This window comes from Urocampus carinirostris, chromosome 2 (genome assembly GCF_059441175.1).
Source record: "Urocampus carinirostris isolate Australia breed hairy pipefish chromosome 2, RoL_Ucar_1.0, whole genome shotgun sequence".
NCBI classification, from domain to species: domain Eukaryota; kingdom Metazoa; phylum Chordata; class Actinopteri; order Syngnathiformes; family Syngnathidae; genus Urocampus; species Urocampus carinirostris.
Genome location: NC_142350.1, coordinates 47614185 through 47633873, shown reverse-complemented (window position 1 = coordinate 47633873; position 19689 = coordinate 47614185). Strand labels below are relative to the sequence as shown.

General features: G+C 38.4%; 2 protein-coding genes across 4 annotated transcripts in view; both read left to right on the top strand.

Moving 5' to 3' along the window:
- Positions 1-2378: 2378 nt before the first annotated feature.
- Positions 2379-14824, top strand: tubb5 (tubulin, beta 5). The gene is made up of 5 exons (XM_088326801.1): positions 2379-2584; positions 8388-8496; positions 10391-10501; positions 11930-12174; positions 13875-14824. The coding sequence occupies exons 1-5, from the start codon at positions 2528-2530 to the stop codon at positions 14685-14687; spliced, it is 1335 nt and encodes a 444-aa protein (XP_088182927.1). The 5' UTR covers positions 2379-2527; the 3' UTR covers positions 14688-14824.
- Positions 14825-17620: 2796 nt separating this feature from the next.
- The window catches only part of mdc1 (mediator of DNA damage checkpoint 1), a 31298-nt gene continuing 29229 nt past the window's right edge, over positions 17621-19689 (top strand). For 2 of the 3 annotated variants that reach the window (XM_088326800.1, XM_088326798.1), the window contains exons 1-2: positions 17621-17663; positions 17748-17809. The gene's annotated coding sequence lies outside the window, so the exon portion shown is untranslated. Of the gene's footprint in view, positions 17664-17747; positions 17810-18493; positions 18510-19689 lie in introns of those variants that run through there. The other variant, XM_088326799.1, reaches the window with a different exon arrangement.

Below are 19689 nucleotides of genomic sequence, written 5' to 3'. Positions count from 1 at the left end.
CTTCTCATTTATTCCTCTCCCTTTTCTTTCATTCTTTCTCTTTCTTTCTCTCTCTCTCTCATATGTCTTTCTCTTTCTTTCTCTCTTTGTTTCTGCCCTTTTTTCTTTCTCTCTATCTTCCACTTTCTTTTTTTCTGTCTTTCTCTTTCTATGTCTCCTTTTTTTCCTCTCTTACTTTCTTTTCCTTTTCTCTTTCTCAAATTGCCCTTCTTTCTGCCTCTCTGTCATTCTCTCTCTCTCATTCACTCTTTCTTTCTCTTTATCTTTCCCTCTTTCTTTCTTTCACTCTTTCACTCTGTTTCTATATTGCTTTCATTCTGAAAAGAAGGGGATTACTGTAGAAATACTACAACAGTAAGACTACAACAGTAAGACTAGAATAGAAAATACTCCCACGGAAATATTACCACACAAATACCTAAAAAATACTAGTAAAGTAATATTACAAAAATACTAAAGAAATACTACAGCATACTCATGTGGAAATACTACAACGGAAATACATAAATTATACAAAAGTAGCACTATGGAAATACTTCAAAAATACTTATAATACCACGACAGTAATACTATAATACAAACATACTACTCCAGGAATATTGTGACAGAAATGCTACAAAAATACTGCTAAATGAATATTACAACAGAAATACTACCAATATAAAACTACTGTAATATTTCTAAAGCAGAATTTTTTTATACAACAAAACTAAATATGAAATCAAGCGCTTAGAACAGGGACTAATATCTTATTTCGCATTAATTGTGAGAGTTTGTAAACCAATTTGACGAAACTAATCTTTTTAAAGAAGTATAACCTGCAGATGTTTGCATGCTCCATAAAACATAAGCAGGTAAACATTTTCATCAAAAGTAAAAATAAAAAGCAGAAAGACTTTAAAATAATCATTTCTTTTAGTTTTTGTATACTATGTTTATCCCTTTCCAGTATGCATGAGTTTCCCTGAGTTCAATAAACTGTAGTGGGAATGAATTCAAGCCAAAACGGGGTTGACGCCGCTGGTTTGATTATTCAAGGATTCCCTTTCTAAATATGGTTGTTTTGTTGTTGTGTTTCTGGCATGATGCGATTCATTGGGGCGGCAGTAGCTCAGGTGGTAGAGCGCTCGTCTTGGGATCAAGGGATCACAGTTCGAATCCCGGCTCGTCCGTGTTACATGTCGAAGTGTCCTTGGGTAAGACACTGAACCCCTAATACCCCCATTAAGCAGGTTAGCGCCTTACATGGCTGCAAGGCCGCTATTGGGAAATGTGGAGCACATTGCGCTTTGGGAAGTCATTGACTTGAAAAGCGCTATATAAATGCAGATCATTTCATTTCATTCACAAAAAGGAATACAAACGAATTTTAAGGAAGAAATCAACTGAAACTCAGCTGTCTGCCCACCACTCCCAATCTCTGCAGAAAAGGCGATTAAAGCCCCTCCCCTCCCCAAAGCCGCGCCCCCTCATACCAGCCTGCATGAGTGATGGCAATTCCGGCTCTTTTTTAGAGAAGCAGCATGAAATGAGCAGGCTCTTTCGGCCCTCAAACGGCTCTTTAGATTTTTTTGTTGTTGTTGCTTAAACATTATGCCTACTATTATGTAACATTATGCATAAAATGGCTTAAAACGGGGGAAATAGGGCGAAAAAAAGAACATAAAGGAAAAAAAGAAACAAAATGAGATAGTAAAAAGAAATTAGAGAAAAAGCAAAAAAAATCGAAAACAAAAAAGATATGAAAAAGAGTTAAAGGAAAAAAAAGAGTAAAAATGAAACAAGAAGGGAAACGGAGACAAAAACAAAGAAAAAAAGCTAGAAGACGTAGTAAAAGCTAGTAAAGAAAAAGTAAACAGCTAGGGCGGAACAAAACAAGAGGATTAATACTAAAAGAAAAATAAGAAAAAAAAAGACAAAGCGAGGGAAAAAAGAAACACAAAAACATAAAGAATAAGAAAAATAAAAGTAACAAGCTAGGATAAAAGAAAAATGAAGACATGATAAAAGAAATTAAGGGAAGGCAGGAGAAAAAAGAAGAACAAGAAAGAAGTAAAAGGTGAGAGAAAAAGTAAACAAAAGAAAAAAACAAAAGAAGAAAATACAAGAAAAACAAAAAAAGTTCAAGAAAAGATGCATAAAAAGCTAGAGTAAAAAAGAAAAGAGGGAAAAATTTGAAAATAAAATATGGGGAAAAAAGTAAAAACGAGAAAAAAGAAGCAAAAAAAGGAAATGAAGAAGTAATATCTGAAATGTTTTAACGTTAACGACACGAGAAAAAATGGGTCTCAAAGGTAACCGGCTCTTTATTGTGGCGGAGCCGGCCACTGCCTTACAAAGAGCTGGCTCACAGAGCCGGTGCGTTCGCGAACGACATATTCCTCGCCTGCATTTCCCGAAGCTCCTCCAGCATTATAAAGCCATTGTCCGCCCTCCTCGCCCGCTCTCTCCTCTTTTACCCCGCAATAAACTCTCTCTTATTTTAAACGTTTCCATCCCTTACTTTCATTTTCTGGTGTCTGCAACCATGAGGGAGATCGTGCACATCCAGGCTGGCCAGTGCGGCAACCAAATCGGTGCCAAGGTAAACACAAAATATCTCAATCTTATTCTAACAAGTTTGGTTCGGAGTGTGGGAAAGCGAATTTAATGTATTCATTTATGCAACCGGTGCACAAAAGGAATGAGGAGCATACACATGAACGAGTTAATGCCACTTTAGTGCAAGGAGAAGCGTGACACGTTGTTTTATGAATATAATTTTGTTTTATTTTAACTGCCATTTGTGCAGGGCGATGCAAGCTTGGTGGAATAACGGAACACTTGTTCGGGCGTGTCTAGACTCGCATGCATGCTCTTTGTCTGGAGAGAAATGCTCCAAACTGCCCCCTTGTTTAAATATCGCACGTAATGGAGTGTTTCCTATAGATTTCTAGGACTGATCAATAATGATCATCGATTAGATATGCATTTTCAGGGTGCTGCAGCAGATGGTTGAGATCATCAGCTGCTTTGTGGAATGGGTGTGGCATGGCTAATTGGAGGACAAAGCATTTCAATAGAAATCAGTAATGCATGAGAGTCATTTTGTTTTTGGGGATGTGTGTAAATGTAATTTTTTTATTTTTTTCTCTTTGTGCTGACTTTTTTTCCCGTTGAGTATGACATCATTGTGCTTCAGGGCAACACATCTGCTCGGCAACTGAAAAGGTGATAATCCCTTTAAAATATAAAAATAAACAGACAGTTAAGAGCAGAGTAGAAGCTTGTAATTCTTTTATTTAAAATAGTTTACAAATAAGATGAATGCTTTTATATTCCCATTCTTCAAATTTGTTTTAAATAAAGCAATGGTCAATAAAGCAACTAACCCTTTAGAAAATACCTTAAAGGGACAGTGTAATATTAAGTACTTCTTAGTGGTACATTTCATTTAGTAAAAAAAAAAACTTTTTTTTTTTTAGTACTAGGGAAAAATACATGAACCATCGTACCAATGCAAATTTTTTATTGAATTGAATTTTTTTTATCATAGATCCAAGAAATTAGTATTTCTTTTACCCAGTGGAATCCCCACACCATGCAGTGTGACAATAGAGTCAAGTCATGTTTATTTGTATACTATATATATATATATATATATATATCACAAGGATTCTCAAAGGTCTGCACAGAACAGATTGTTGAAAACTACAGACTATTTTGACACCACCCTCTGATCTACAACCTACATGAGGGCAAGGAAAAACTCAAAAACCTCAACATGAGGAAAAGAAACCTTGAGATGGGACTCCACATGAGATCATCCCCCTTCCAGGATGACCATGCTGCAATGAATGTTGCAATAACAATCAACAGATAACCATCCATCCATCTATCTGCACTGCTTATCCTCAGTAGGGTCGCGGGGGTGCTGGAGCCCATCCTAGCCATTTTTGGGCAGTGGGCAGGGGACACCCTGAAATGGTTGCCAGCCAGTCGCTGGGCACCCAGAGAGAGACAACTCACTCGCTCATTCACATCTAGGGACGATTTGGACCGGTCAATTAATCTTAAATGCATGTTTTTGGAATGTGGGAGGAAATGGGAGTGCCCGGAGGAAACCCACGCAAGCACGGGGAGAACATGCAAACTCCACACAGGAGGGTTCGGTCTCATGACCTCAGATCTGTGCCGCACATGCGCTAACCACTGCCCTGCAGTGCTGCCCTCAAACAGATATTGTCAACATAAAATATAGGTCATTCATAAGGTATAGAATAGAAGCGTGTTTTAAGCCTAGATTTAAACACTTCCACTGAGGTAGCAGATCAAATCTCAGGAGCCAGAGCATTCCACAACATCGGGGCCCGGATGGAGAACACTCTCGAACCTGTGTTTGATATGCCCTCACCGAGACTCTTGCCTGGCCCTAGATAACACTATATCCGAGAATGAGAGCAGGACTGAAGGAAACAGCCGATGCTCATGGCGTGCAGGCTGAAGTCACCACAACCTCCCAAATTGAATTTCCTCAATTAAACCTTCCTTACTGCTGCCGAGTATCTTCCCCAAGGACGCGAGTCTCTATTTTGATTGACACAATCACCGAGCGAGACTCAAGTGGGTCAGTCGGGGTGTGGCGTCATCGCCTTGCTGCCGATTGTCCTCATTCTTTCAGTGTTTTGCTGATCTCATATTAAGGTCGCTTTTTGTTGTTGTCATCGCAGTCCACAGATCTGTCAACCTCTTAAGTAGAGCGATCCGTTAAAGCAGATGGCTTTAAATCCTGCGTCTGCAGCAAAAAAAGGAAAAAGCCGAGGCCGCACGAAAGGGAAAAGTTGGAAAATGTATTTGCTTACATCAACAATTTTGCGAGCTCGGAGGGATTTAAAGCGTATAAATGTCCTCTTTTAAAGGGAAGAGTTGGAGGCATTCGGGGAAGATCTCTCCCGACAATCTGCTTCTTCAGTGTGACGTGTATTTTTAGTCGGAAAAGGATGAGGAGCTCCTTTGTGCATTTGGTTGAATCGGTTTTAACTCGTTTACTGTCCCATACAGAGTTTTAATTCTTATACTGATCGCATACTGTATTCATCTCTAATAGCAGAGAGTGTATCGTTTTGCTTATTTCAAATATTAAAAAGACTCACGTTTTAATCAATATATTTTACTTAATGTTTTAATTAGAGTTTTTCATTTTATTTTTTATTTTAACTATTTTATATAATCTAAAAAAAAACGGGTCAGGGTGTCCCCTGCCCACTGCCCAGAGATGGCGGGGATGGGCTCCAGCACCCCCGTGACCCTACTGATGATAAGTGGTGCAGATAATGGATGGATAATCTAAAATGAAAAATTAAATCTTTCTAATGGTTTTCTTTGACATTTTTTGGTAAAATAAATAAATAAATAAAATGGAACAATGCAATAAAAATAAATAACATGATTGATTTTGCCCTAGGACCCTAGTCAGCCTAAGCTGCGCAGAAAATGAATGGATAATTGATTTTAAATTTAAAAAAGAATCATAATATTCAAAATAATTAAAACAAAGTCACCTCAATTGAATACAAATCATATCTTTCAGTGGAACAATAATATGTTGATATTATAAGGGTTATTTTATGTGTATTTAAAATATATTTTTATATTTGAATTTTAACTCCTTTTAAAAATTGTGTTGAATATTTATATTGTGCTAATTTTTTTACTGAAACAAAAATGAGTAAAACCAATAACAATGATTAGATGAATAACATAAACATTTATAGTAGTTAAAAAAATTGAATTTATATTTTATGTCATTTGAAAACCGTTCGCTTTTTTGATTTATTTGGTAATTTTAGTGGAACAAAAATGAGTAAAATATATATATATTAACAATAGAAGCAAATCAGAAAATAATGATTTTAAATTCATGGTTAACAAGTAATCATTGAATACAACTCTAATAATTGTTTATTCCTGCTAAACAACATGTTTATTCTTATTTGCATTTTATATTATTTTGTGTAAATTTAATGTTTATTTTTTTTTTAGATGTTTTAATTACACAGCATATTTTAGGAGGAAATTAATGCATATAAGTTGTTAAAAAAGAGATTTAAAAAAAAGCAAATTTTACTTATTTTACTAAACTTCACCTAATGGATTTTTTGGGGGGGAAGTGTAATGACAATAGAATCTTTGACGTGTATAGCCGTCAACAGCAGTGCGTGAGTTTAAAATTGTGAAAGTGGCCAGTCATCAGTCTGTGACTCTGTGAGAAGACATCACAGCTGCATATTGGTCAAAGGGATGCATCATCCTGCTTTTTTCTTTAGCTATGAATCCAGCGCTTTTTTCATGCTGGCCCTCTCTCCAGTGACTTGGCTGTTTGTTGCCTGGCAGTCACGTGATCGTGTGTCTGTTTTTTAGTTTTTCCTTGCCCACCTGTACAGTGCTGTGAATACAATAATTTTGCCCCTGATTTCTGTGTTTTGTTTTTGCATATTTATCACTCACAAGGGTTTTCAGATTATCAAACTGATTTCAATATCACACAGACAACCCAAGGAAATACAAAATGCAGTTTTGAAATGTTGATTCCATTTGTTAGGGCACAAAAAAATGAAAGCCTATCTCGCCCTGTGTGAAAAATTAATTTCCCCTCTTGTTAAATCCTAAAGTAATAGGCTACAAAATCTCAAGAACAAATTTACATCGCAATCCAAAGAAATTCCAGAAAGAATTAGAAAAATAAGTGATTGAAATCTATCTGTCTCTCCAAGACTGAAGGGTTCCAGCAAACCACTCTCGGAGCCATTATCCACAATTGGAGAAAACTGGGAACTAGTTGCAAACCTTCCCAGAAGTGATTTGACCAATTAAAGTTATTCAGAGAGTGTGATGACTGCTCATCCAGAAGGTTAGAAAATAACCTAAAAACCTCTAAAGAACTTTTTGGAAGGTGTGCAGCCTGTTGCATATAGCGTCAAAATGGCACCACATTTGACAGAAAGAACATGATGCCAACAGTAAAGCATGGTGGTGGCAGTGTGATGGTCTGGGGGTGCTTTGCTGCCTCAGGACCAGGACAACTTGATGTGATTGACGGAATAATAAATTCTGGTGTTGACCAGAAGATCCTGAAGGCGAACGTTTGGCCATCAATTTGTGCTCTCAAACCCAAGCGCTCTTAGATCATGCAGGAGGACACCGACCCAAAAGCAAGTCCACCTCTTAATGGCTAAAAAAAAAACCCCAAATGAAGTGGCCAAGTCAAAGTCCGGATTTAAATCCAATTGATATGCTTCTGGTTTGACCTTAACAGGCACTTCATACTCGAGAACCCTCCAATGTCATGATTACCGATATGCTCACCTGTGCCAGCTCCTTTGGCTTCAACTGCCTCGGACTCTGATTGGCTCTCTGTCCCTATTTAAACACACTCCTATCTTTCCCCTGTTGTCAGTCCGTCTGCGAACCTCAGTTTACACTAGGCAAGCCTTTTTTTTTTTTTTTTTAGACCCTGACTCCAACCTGTTTTTTGCTCCTGTCTGTCCCCCGGTTTCGACCCGTTTTTGACCCTGACCACGTCTACTCTTCTTTCCTGGCTTATGACTCGCTTCCGACCCCGACCACCTTTTTGCTCTCCTGTCTCGGTTAGTGACCCGTTTTTCTGGTCGCAACACCGCCATCGCTCGCCACTTCCGCGCTCAGAGCGACCTGCTACCCACGACCAGCAATCACCGGATCGTGGGGGAATCCCTTTCCTTTCTTCCAATAAAACTGAGAGAAACGTAACGCAAGTGGGTCCTGTCTCCGTTCTGGTCCTGAAATCCAATATGGCAGATTTGAAACCATTTTGCAAAGTCTAGGCCAAAATATCTCCACAGCGTTGTTCTTTACTAAATATCAGAAACATTAATTTCTCTTTAGAGTTGCCAAAGGTGCCTTAACTTGCTATTAGGTTCAGGGGGCACTTACTTATCACATAGGGCCAGATAGGTTTTGATTATTTTGTGCCTAAATAAATGGAATCAACATTTAAAAACGGGATCTTGTATTTCCTTGGGTTGTCTCTGTGTGACATGAAAATTGGTTTGATGATCTGAAACCTTTTGTGAGTGATAAATAAGCAAAAAACACAGAAATCAGGCAGGGAGCAACTACTTTTTCATGACACACGTCATCCTGGATGGGTATTACCACTTGTTAAGCCCCTTCTCAAGGTTTTTTTCCTCATGCTGAGGTTTGGAGTTTTTCCTTGCCGGCATGTTGGTTTAAGATCGGGCGATGGTCTCATTGTAATCCTTTGCAGTCCTTTCAGACATTTTTGTGATTAAGGGCTATACAAATAAATGTCACCTGACTTGACACAAAGTTATTTTCGAGTAATATTTACAGTATCTGTGTGTGCGTAGTTCTGGGAAGTGATCAGCGACGAGCACGGCATCGACCCAACGGGCACCTACCACGGGGACAGCGACCTCCAGCTGGACAGGATCAGCGTCTATTATAATGAAGCCACAGGTTACAACACATTCTTGTTTTTGCCAAAAGGCATTTTACAAAATATTGGGGGGGCAGGGTTCAACTTATCTTTCTCTTTTGCATTTGTGGAATTTTCATTTTTGTTCAATAACTTATTTTATTTGAAGATAACGTTTGAGTTTATGTGCAAAAAAAGTTGATTTACTTTTTTCATTATAAATATTTTTAAAAATTTGATTAGAAAAAGGATTAAATGTGTTATTTATGTATTCTTTATTAAGTACATTTCTTGTTATTTATTAGAATGTTTTAATGGGGGAAAAAAATAAAATTAATGGCTCTAAAAAGGCTTATTTTGCTTGAACACATTTGCGCTAAGGGACAAATTAGAAATTATGTTCCACTGGCAAATCATTGGTCCTAATCCATACACCATTTTTTTCTTGAATTGAAAGAAAACGTAAATTATTTTCCTATTTTGGGTTATTATTCCATTGATTTTTTTTTTCATTTGTTTTTATTATGTAAAAGAAAATATAATTGCAAAATTGAGATATGTATGTGTATATATATATATATATATATATACATATATAATTACACACAATATTTCGTAATTAACAGACAAATAGGATAAGGACAATTGATATTTGATTAATTAATGATTTTATTTTTACGCGTTAGCTCAAACATTTCCTTTTAAATAACCTTTTAAGAAAAAAAATTTGTAACATGATGGTGAGCAACAATGTCTGATTGTAAAGAATTTAGCTAACTTTATGTAATATTTTTCACGTTTTGACAGCATTTTTGCAACAAACATACGCATATCGCAAATGCTCAATTATAATCCAAATAAACCAACCCTGGCATTATGAACATACTTCCTTGCAAGGGTTCAATGATCAAAATAATAAACCCTGGCATTGTAAGCCCTTCTCTTTGCAAATTCATGGCATCAAAAGCATTCTTCTTTGCAAGCTTTCAATGGTCAAAAATAAACCAACCCTGGCATAAGCATTTTATTTCTGCGAACAATCAATAATCCGAAATGAAACTACTCTGGCATTAAAAAGCATTCTTTGCAAGCTTTTGTATGGAGAAAATTGAAAATACTTCTTTGCAAGGGTTCAATGGACAAAATAAATCAACCCTGGCATTAGAATTTTATTTCTTCGAACAATTAATAATCTAAAATGAAACTACTCTGGCATTAAAAACGTTCTTTGCAAGCTTTTGTATGGAGAAAATAGACTAACTCTGGCATTATGAACATACTTCCCTGCAAGCTCTCAATGGTAAAAAATAAACCAACCCTGGCATAAACATTTTATTCATGCGAACAATTAATAATCTGAAATGAAACTACTCTAGCATTAAGAAGGATTCTTTGCAAGCTTTTGTTTGTATGGAGAAAATAAACTAACTCTGGCATTATGAACATACTTCTTTGCAAGGGTTCAATGGTCAAAATAAATCAACCCTGGCATTATTAGAATTGTACTTTGCTTGTGTTCAAAAATCAAAATAGGAACTACTTTGGAATTATGAGTAATCTCAATAAATCAGAGTAAAACTAATTTCGACAATTGTACTATAAACATCAAATCATTGTTTTCACTTGAGAAACTCTGCTACAAAAAATATAAATTTGTGTAACGCAGACAATTCAAATCTCCTGAATTTGCATATAAATCCCGACATCATTGTGTCTGAACTTTGCTGTTGGGTAGGGGCTGAATTTGTTTTCCGGGAAGGGGAGAGATTGAGGACAGGGGGACGATTCACAGCATGGGAGCAAAGAGGGGGGGGGGGTCCCTTCTCTGCCTCACAACCTCCTTTTGTGTCTGTTTCTATTATTCAGATATGTTTTGTCTCTCGTCACTGAGTCATTTCACTTCTGTGTATTCTCCCCGCACCCACCCTCCCCTAGGAGGAAAATACGTCCCCCGTGCCATCTTGGTGGACTTGGAGCCTGGCACCATGGACTCTGTGAGGTCCGGACCCTTCGGCCAGATCTTCAGACCGGACAATTTTGTCTTTGGTGGGTTTTGATGACGGAATCTGTCTTTTATGGTGCTTAATTACAACTTCTAGCAAGAAATGGAAAAATACTTTCTCTCAATGGGAAAAATATTATGAAGTGCAGGGGTCTCCAACGTGATGTCCGCAGATCTGTTCTGAAAATAGCTTACCATTGCTGGGTCATTACAGTTTTCTATTAATACTGTATTATTATTTTAGTCCTCCACTTGGTTTATTTACACTACCTCCAATAATTAACCTTTGAATGACATAGTAATCAAACTGGGTGCCTTTTGAGCTAACTAGTGACACAAAGTACCTCTCAGCTTCAAAAATGCATACCTGTCAGGCTCCATGCACTTACAAACGGTCGTATTTTCCCTTACAAAATACAAAATAATCTTACACCATATTTCTTTTTTCAAACGTGTTTGTTTATGTAGTTTAACATGTTATATTGTACATGTGTTTTGTTATATAATATAGATTGTTAAGTAACATTTTGTTGTGAGATACTGAGTTGCTCGACATGAAGGAGGTTTATTATAAAAAAGTTCAAAAATGAAGTCGCTTGGACGTTCACTGTCGAAGGAAAAATACATGCAAATATAATTAAGTAGAATAATAAATTTTCTCATTCAAATTATTCATTTTCTGCATTAAATTATTGTTGGTAATATACTGATTAAAGGGATTACCACAAACCTGTCTTTTTTCATTTTCTCATTTTATACTTCTTTTTTTTTAACTTTATACAACATAATAGTTCATAATATAATGCATGAAAGCAAGTGAGCCATTTGAGAGCCGGCTCTCTTTAATGAGTTGAGCAGAAAAAGCCGGTCCTCTAAAAAGGACTTCATTTCACTACACAACTACCACATGAAATCCGATGTTGAATGATGCATGATGGGAAATCCCTAGGTGGCAGGCGCATGCGTACAGTAGCATCAAACCGCTCGCTTCCTTTGCAACAAAAAAAATGATACAGAGATAGAGGCTACCGCAGCGAACTCGTTTGACTTGATTGATTTGCCGTTTCGTCATACTCTGTGTACCCCTGACCTAAAGATTTTTTAAAACACAAATTTGAGAAATTTCAGAAACATGGATAAGTGTAAAAACAAATCATACTGGGAGTTCCGTCTAGAGCAGGCATGTCAAACTCTGGCTCGGGGGCCGGATCCAAACTTTTCCAGGCGGGCCAGATAGGCAAAAAATGTAGACGCCAAATATTTACCTTTTGTTTTTCAGTACCGGCTCGGTAGCCTAGATGGTAGGGCGCCCGCTCCGAGACTGGGAGGTCGTTGGTTCAAGCCTCGGCCGATACCCAAGACTTACAACATTGGTACTCATTGCCTCCCTGCTTGGCGCTCGGCATTAAGGGTTGGAATTGGGGGGTTTGCTCACCTAATGACGTGAATCTTAACTGGTGCTTCCAATGCAGGCCAGAGCGGCGCCGGAAACAACTGGGCCAAGGGTCACTACACGGAAGGGGCTGAGCTAGTGGACTCTGTTCTGGACGTGGTCCGAAAGGAGTCGGAAAGCTGCGACTGCCTGCAGGGATTCCAGCTCACCCACTCGCTGGGAGGGGGGACCGGATCAGGAATGGGGACTCTCCTCATCTCCAAGATCCGGGAGGAATACCCCGACAGGATCATGAACACATTCAGCGTGGTGCCGTCTCCCAAGGTGAGGGGACTGGGTTTGGTAGCAGAGCGAGGGTTAATCAATTATCCATTTGTAATCTATCTAAATCTAATCTAATTATCGTATCTAATCTAAAGCCCTCTAAACTACTTTATAAATCCTTATTTGTGTGTGTCTGTGAGTTTGTGACTAATAGGATTTGAAACGGCTGAGCTGATTTTTGTAAAATGTACAAAGTTGAATGAATGAATGAAAACTTTATTTCGAACATAAAAATAAAAACAGGACAAAAACAATGAATCAACAACGAAATAATGTCACACATGTTCGAAAAGGGGTAGTCAGAAGCAGATGCTTATTTTTCCTACCCCTTTATCTTCCCTATAAAACACATTTTATATATAGCTCCTCTTATGTCCAATACAACAAAATCTCATGGATATACTTATTAAATAGGTCAGATATCAATAATTATAATAGTTACAATAATCACATACTTTATACACTAATCTTCGCAATACCCAAGTTGTGCTTTAAGTCTCTGAGGCACCTCTAATAAATACCAACAAAATCCCCAAAACATTTGCTTTGGTGCGATCTGCTATTGTGAGGTAACTAACGTCTCCTGGTGGCCAAATTTGGTACTGCAGCCCCTGCCCACCGGACACTCCATGCAGCACAATCCAATTTAAATGGTTTTAACAATTATTTTGATAGTTTAAATTATATTTGGCTTTTTTTAGATAAAAAAATGTGTTCTTTTATGTTCCAAAATTTATATTTTGTTTCAGTTTTGTTCCATTATCGCCGTTTTTTGTTGTTTGGTCTTTAGTTTCCCTTTTGTGCTTTTTTTTTTTTTTTTGTGGAATTTTTTTATCCCAATTTCTACATATACTCCCTTTTTCCATTTGGTCTTTTTTTTCTTTTTTTCTCCTTCCCTTATTTTTCTTAGTTCAAATGTTTGCTTTTTTCCAAAGTCTTTTTTCCCCCGTTTTTCCACTTGTTTCTTTTTTGTTGTAGGGAGCAGGGCTTTTATGCTATGAATTTTTTTCTCTATTTTTCCTTTTTTTCTTATTCTTTTGGTCCTTTTTGTTTTGGGACACATTAGTATTCTATACCGCTTTTTTCTACTTTTTATTCTTTTTTTCTCTTACATTTTTTCCCTCTACTTTTTGTTCTCTTTTACGGTGTGGTTAGCTTGCTAGCTTAAAAAATAATGCTTATTCTTAATGGTAGCCATGTATTTATTTCTTCCCCACTTTTTCATTTTTTTCCCCTACATTTGTTCCCTTTTTTGTTTCCTTTTCCTTGTCCATTTTACTTTTTTTTCCCTTCTTTTTTGTCCTCCAAATAAAATTGAATTATCAATCATAGCAACATCGTAAAACATTACACAGTATGTGACAAGATTAGACCTGGCAATCCAATGTAAACATGCAATTGAGACTTAAAAGATAAATGATTGTCGGGATAAATAGAGAAAACATATTTACAATGTTGTGCTTAGAGACTGGCCCAAGTTATTACAATGGTGCAATGAAAAGAAGTGCAATAACACTTAGCAGCAACAAAAAATACAAAAATTAGCAAGATGTGTGATCGTTTAGGATGGTGATGGCCTCGGGGAAGAAGCCGTTCTGAGCCCGCTGGCCCTCGTTTTAAAGACAAATACTTTTCTATGTGAAAAGCAAACCTTCACAGGTCGCAATTACCTGAATTTCCTATTTTCTTCCCTCATCAAGGTGTCCGACACGGTGGTAGAGCCCTACAATGCCACTCTCTCGGTGCACCAACTGGTGGAAAACACGGACGAGACCTACTGCATCGACAACGAGGCACTCTACGACATTTGCTTCCGCACGCTGAAGCTGACCACGCCCACCTACGGGGACCTCAACCACCTGGTCTCGGCCACCATGAGCGGCGTCACCACTTGCCTTCGCTTCCCGGGCCAGCTCAACGCCGACCTGCGCAAGCTAGCCGTCAACATGGTGCCCTTCCCCCGCCTGCACTTCTTCATGCCGGGTTTCGCGCCCCTCACCAGCCGGGGTAGCCAGCAATACCGGGCCCTGACCGTCCCCGAGCTGACCCAGCAAGTTTTCGACGCCAAGAACATGATGGCGGCGTGCGATCCGCGCCACGGCCGCTACCTCACCGTGGCCGCCGTTTTCCGAGGACGGATGTCCATGAAGGAAGTGGACGAGCAGATGCTGAACGTGCAGAACAAGAACAGCAGCTACTTCGTGGAGTGGATCCCCAATAACGTCAAAACGGCAGTGTGCGACATTCCGCCCCGGGGCCTCAAGATGGCCGTCACCTTCATCGGAAACAGCACGGCCATCCAGGAGCTCTTCAAGCGCATCTCCGAGCAGTTCACCGCCATGTTCCGTCGCAAAGCTTTCTTGCACTGGTACACGGGCGAAGGCATGGACGAGATGGAGTTTACCGAAGCCGAGAGCAACATGAACGACCTGGTGTCCGAGTACCAGCAGTACCAGGAAGCCACGGCCGAGGAGGAGGGCGAGTTTGAGGAGGACGGCGACGAGGAGGCCTGAGGGGAGACCCCCGCCGCAGGGAAGTCCGCACGAGTAACCTGTAACGCTGTCGAGCTGTGCTCCTAGAATCCGAGTCTGTTAGATGATCTTAGTGCCATCACGTCATTTCACGTTCAATAAAACCTGGCAATTGAGAAGCGGTCGTCTTTTCTTTCTCACCAAAGCTAGAAAAGGAAATGGACAGAAACACAAAAACGAAGGGTATGACAGAAATCCCAGAAGGATGAGAAAAAAACAAGAAATTTAAGGGTTACATGAGAAAAAAAAACTGAAGAGGAAAAAACAAAAGGAGGGTGAAGAGAAATGAAAAGGTTAAGAAAAAAGGGGGAAAATGCAAGGAGAGGAGAGGAAAAAGGAACAAAACTTGATAGGGAAGAAAAAAATAAGAATGAGGAAAAAAAACTGCTAGAAAAGGGAAGAAAGGGTAAAACAGGGGGGAAAGGGAAGAAATTAAAAAGGGGAAGGGAAAAAACGAAGTGGAGGAAAAGAAAAAAATGACAGGGAAATTGGGAAAACAAATGGGGAAAAAAGGAGCAGGGGTACAAAAGGAAAACGGGAAACAGCACAGCCTTCCAGAATGCCACGGCCTAGGAGCAGGGCGAGTTTGAAGAGGATGCTGAGGAGGAGGCTTGAGAGAAGGTAAGTGACAAGCAAGTTCACTTTATGGCATGGAGCTTTGCTAGAATCAGGTTCTGTTAGGTGCTGCTGTTACCCTTCGAGTCATTTATCTTCGATAAAATATGTCAAACGAGATTTGTTGTCTTTTCTTTCCCATGAAGGGGGAAAGACAAAAAATGGGGCATGAGGGGAGGAGAAAAACAAAAAATACGAGAAGAAAGAAAAACAGGAAAATAATGTTAAGGGGAAAGTAGACAAGGGAATGAGAGAAACACGAACAATGGAAGGTAAAGAAAAAAATGAGCAAGGGGAACAAACTGGAAAGGGGAGGAAAAAACAAATCTGGAAAAACACAGAAATAAACACAAAAAAGAAGAAATAACTGAAGGACATAACAGGAAGAAAGTAAGGAAAGGGAAAATAAAGGGGGGGAAACAGAGGATAAAAAAACACAGTGGGGGGAAGAGTAGATAAAACAAAAGTGAGGAAAAAAAGAAAATTGAGTGGGGAAAAAACAAAAAGGATAAAAAGAGAAAATAACATAAAATTGAGGGGAAAGAATGAAAGGGAAGAAAGGTGAGATGAAAGGTGAAGCAAAAAAGGCAGGAAAAAGAGGGGGGCGTGAGAAAAAGAAAACAAAGCAAAACCCAAAGGAAGGGGAAAAAGAAGATACAAGAAAATAAAGGGAGAAAGAGGAAAAACAAGGAGGGTAAATAAAGAGAAAAGGAAAAGTGAAGGAAAAAAATGATGGGTGGGGTTGTGGCTTCTCTTAGTGTACGTTTATTGTAATCATGCACCACTTTGAGTTGCATTTAGGTAACTGAAAAGTCACATACTAACACATTTTAATACAATGAAAGATACCTAATTGGTATAATGGCGGCGCCCTCTGTTGGCTGCGGCTGCATCGACTCGCTACAACGGGTCAGGTGTATCGACATTTCGTTCTGTGTACATTGTTACAAAGAATGACAATACAAAGGAAATTATTATTATTATTATTATTATTATTATAGTTGGGAGTACAGTAACTGAGAGAAGCTCCAGGTTAAAATAAGTGTGCTTTAGCGTCATCTAGTGGGCGTCTGCTGCAAACGTAAAGAATGTATTTTCGCGGTTCCAACCGACGGAAAAAGAAAATAAGGAACACAATTATTCTGGCTCCAATATTGCATCGTGGGACTTGAAACATTGTTTTAGTTTCCACAAGAAAATGATACGGATTCTTAAATCATTTTACTTAATCCGCCCAGCCAGAATTTTTTTTTTGATGATTAAGGCTTCCATTTAAGTGTTGAAGTAAGTTTCGGAACACTCCTCCAATGAAGAAAAAGACTATTTAAAACACGTATTGCAGTTCATGGGCGTAACCAGCCCGTTTTAGTGGGTGCTCAAACACCCCAAAAACTTTCTTTTCCTTAATTAAGAACTGGATGGACAGAAATAATTAAAAAAATGCTAGATCAAAAAAGTGAAGAATGCAGCGTTAGAAATACTTCACTGCCTTAAAATCGTTCAGTCCATTCGATTTCAAGAACCACTCTCTCTCCTCTCCCTTTCGCTCTGCTACTGTCACTTGCGGCATAGCAGCAGTGTCTGTGGAGGCTCCGGTGTATTACGGTGAGTGTATTTTATCATGGAAGCCCAAAAGTGCCACAATTATATTTAAAAAGAAATACCCAATGAATAAAAAAGGCCTTAAAGCAAACTTTAAATTGATAAATACTGGCTGGGGGAGAGAGAGAGAGAGAGAGAGAGAGAGAGAGAGAGAGAGAGAGAGAGAGAGAGAGAGAGAGAGAGAGAGAGAGAGAGAGAGAGAGAGAGAGAGAGAGTCTTTATTTCATAAAGTATTTACCTTCGAGTACCATTTCTAATCTTTTTTCATACAATATTTACTACGTGTATGACAATAAAGACAATTCAGTCATTTTAATGTACTGTCTCTTTAAGAGCACCGCGGCATATGGGTAAACATCGCCATACACAAGGCTAAAGGAAAACTATCCTAAAAAGTTGACTTTTTAAATTATTAATAAGAATAAATCATTAAAAAAGATAATTATGTGGAAGTTAACTTTAAACATTTCTTTTCACCATTGTTTTAATGTCCCATCCCTTTAAGAAGGTCGTGGCGCGAAACGTAGTCTCCATACTCCTTGTTTCTATCCAATCAGAGAACGTTCTATTCCAGGGCAAGTTCCAACAACCAATAGAAATTGAATATTTGTTGAATGACTGCTTTAATGACCAATTGTATGATGTTTTACAAAATTCTTGTGGGCCTGACCTACTGTCACCCGGAAAAACTTTATTAAACTGTTTACTTTTTTTAAATCATCGAATGTGATCGCGTAGGAGGCAAGTGGACAATATTTACTTTTATCTTTTAACTTAAAAAAATTGCAAATAAGTGAAGTATGTATTAATTTTGTTCTTTTTAAGATGGAAATCTCCACTAATTAGCCCCGGAGTGGTCAAGGTTGCCGTTTCAAAGCCTTTTAAAGGTTTGCTCTTTTTGGATATTCTGTTTTATTAAATCGCGCCATGACGCTTAAATCTCACGTTATCATTTTGATAACGATTATAATATAATTGTCTTTCTTTTCAATTCTATTAAAACAAAAGATCTTGGGGACGATCGAAAAGTCCCAGTAAGAGCACAACTGAAAGATACTAAAAGTACTACACTTGCTAAAAGTTATTGCAGAAAAGTTACTAATGTATTGCAACACTAATCTTCATGGCGTGGTAGAAGGCCATTAATGATTTTGTAGCATCAGATATGTCATTGAGGTAACAAAACAAGCACACACTAGTTGAAAATACGTCTTAAAGATGTCAAAAACGTGTATGTGTTTGATTGCTGCTCAAGATGGTTCCCGTTTTTTTAACGTGACGCAGCTTTTTGTTTATAAAATAAAAACCACACTGTTGATTATCCTATTAAAAACCTTCAGTATGACACCTCAAAGACGTCTAAAGGACATGAATATATTAGTCCATTTCAAAGTCAGGTCAAGTCATGTTTATTTGTATAGCCCTTAAACACAAGAGTCTCAAAGGGCTGCACAGACCACAGATTATTGCAAACCACAGACTATTATGACACAATCTCTGATCCAAAACCTACATGAGAGCAAGGAATAACTCAATAACCTCAACATGAGGAAAATGAAGAAACCTTGAGAAGCAACCGCACATGAGGTAATCCCCTGTACAGGATGACCAGGCTGCAATGGATGTTGCAATAACAAATAATACACAGATATTGTCAACATAAAATATAGGTTATTCATATGCTATAGAATAGTAATGTGTTTTAAGCCTAGATTTAAACGGTTCCACTGAGGTTGCAGATCAAATCTCAGGGGGAAGAGCATTCCACAGCACCGGGGCCCAAATGGAGAAAGCTCTCGAACCTGCGGATCTCTTCTTGGCTCTTGGGATCACTAGTAGACCAGCATTTTCAGAGCTAAAGCTTCAGACAGGAACATAGAGGGAAATTAAATCTGAAAGATATGAAGGAGCAAGTCCATGCATGATTTTGTATACTACCAACAGAACCTCAAAATCACATCTCAAGCTAACAGGGAGCCAATGCAGCTTAGCTAAAATCGGGGTAATGTGATCAAACTTTCTTGTCTTAGTTAAAAGCCTCACTGCAGCATTTTGTACTCCCTGAAGGCTCTTGATTTTGGACTACTCATCATGGTTAAAAGATGCCTGAAAGATGTGAATGTGTTAAAACATTTTAAAGCAGTTGAATTTCTACTCAAAATGGTTAAAAAGATGCAAAGTAGACGTCAATGTGTCCGTACATTTTAAAGCAGTCTAGTTTGAATGCTACTAAAAGTGTTAGACATCTAAAAGACGTAAATGTGTCAGTAAACTTTAAAAAGTGGGTATTTGTTACTAAAATGGTAGAAAATACATCTTAAAGAGATCCAAACGACGCAAATATATTATTGAAAATTTGAAGCACTAAGTGCTTCTCAAACTGTTTTTCGAGCTTTGGTATAAAAAAAAATATCAACACCCTTTTTTTAAACTAATTCTAAACCACTTTCAATTGGATAGACTGAGAAATAAAATTGTGAAAGTGGCCACAAATGCTGCAGCAGCTCACCTTCTGCTACAACTGCACAGAGCATGAGACAACAGGGTTTGCACCGTTCTACCTAGTGTTTGGGAGGATCCCTCGTCTCCCTGTCGATGTCATGTTTCAACATGCTAGCACCAATGATGCTGTTGTCAGCTACTCTGACTTTGTAACCCATCTGAAGAAGGATCTACAAGAAGCTGCTCAGATTGTACGGAGGAATACTCTCAGTGAACAGACTCACCATGCCAAGCTGTACAACCGTAGGGCCAAAGGATCACCCCT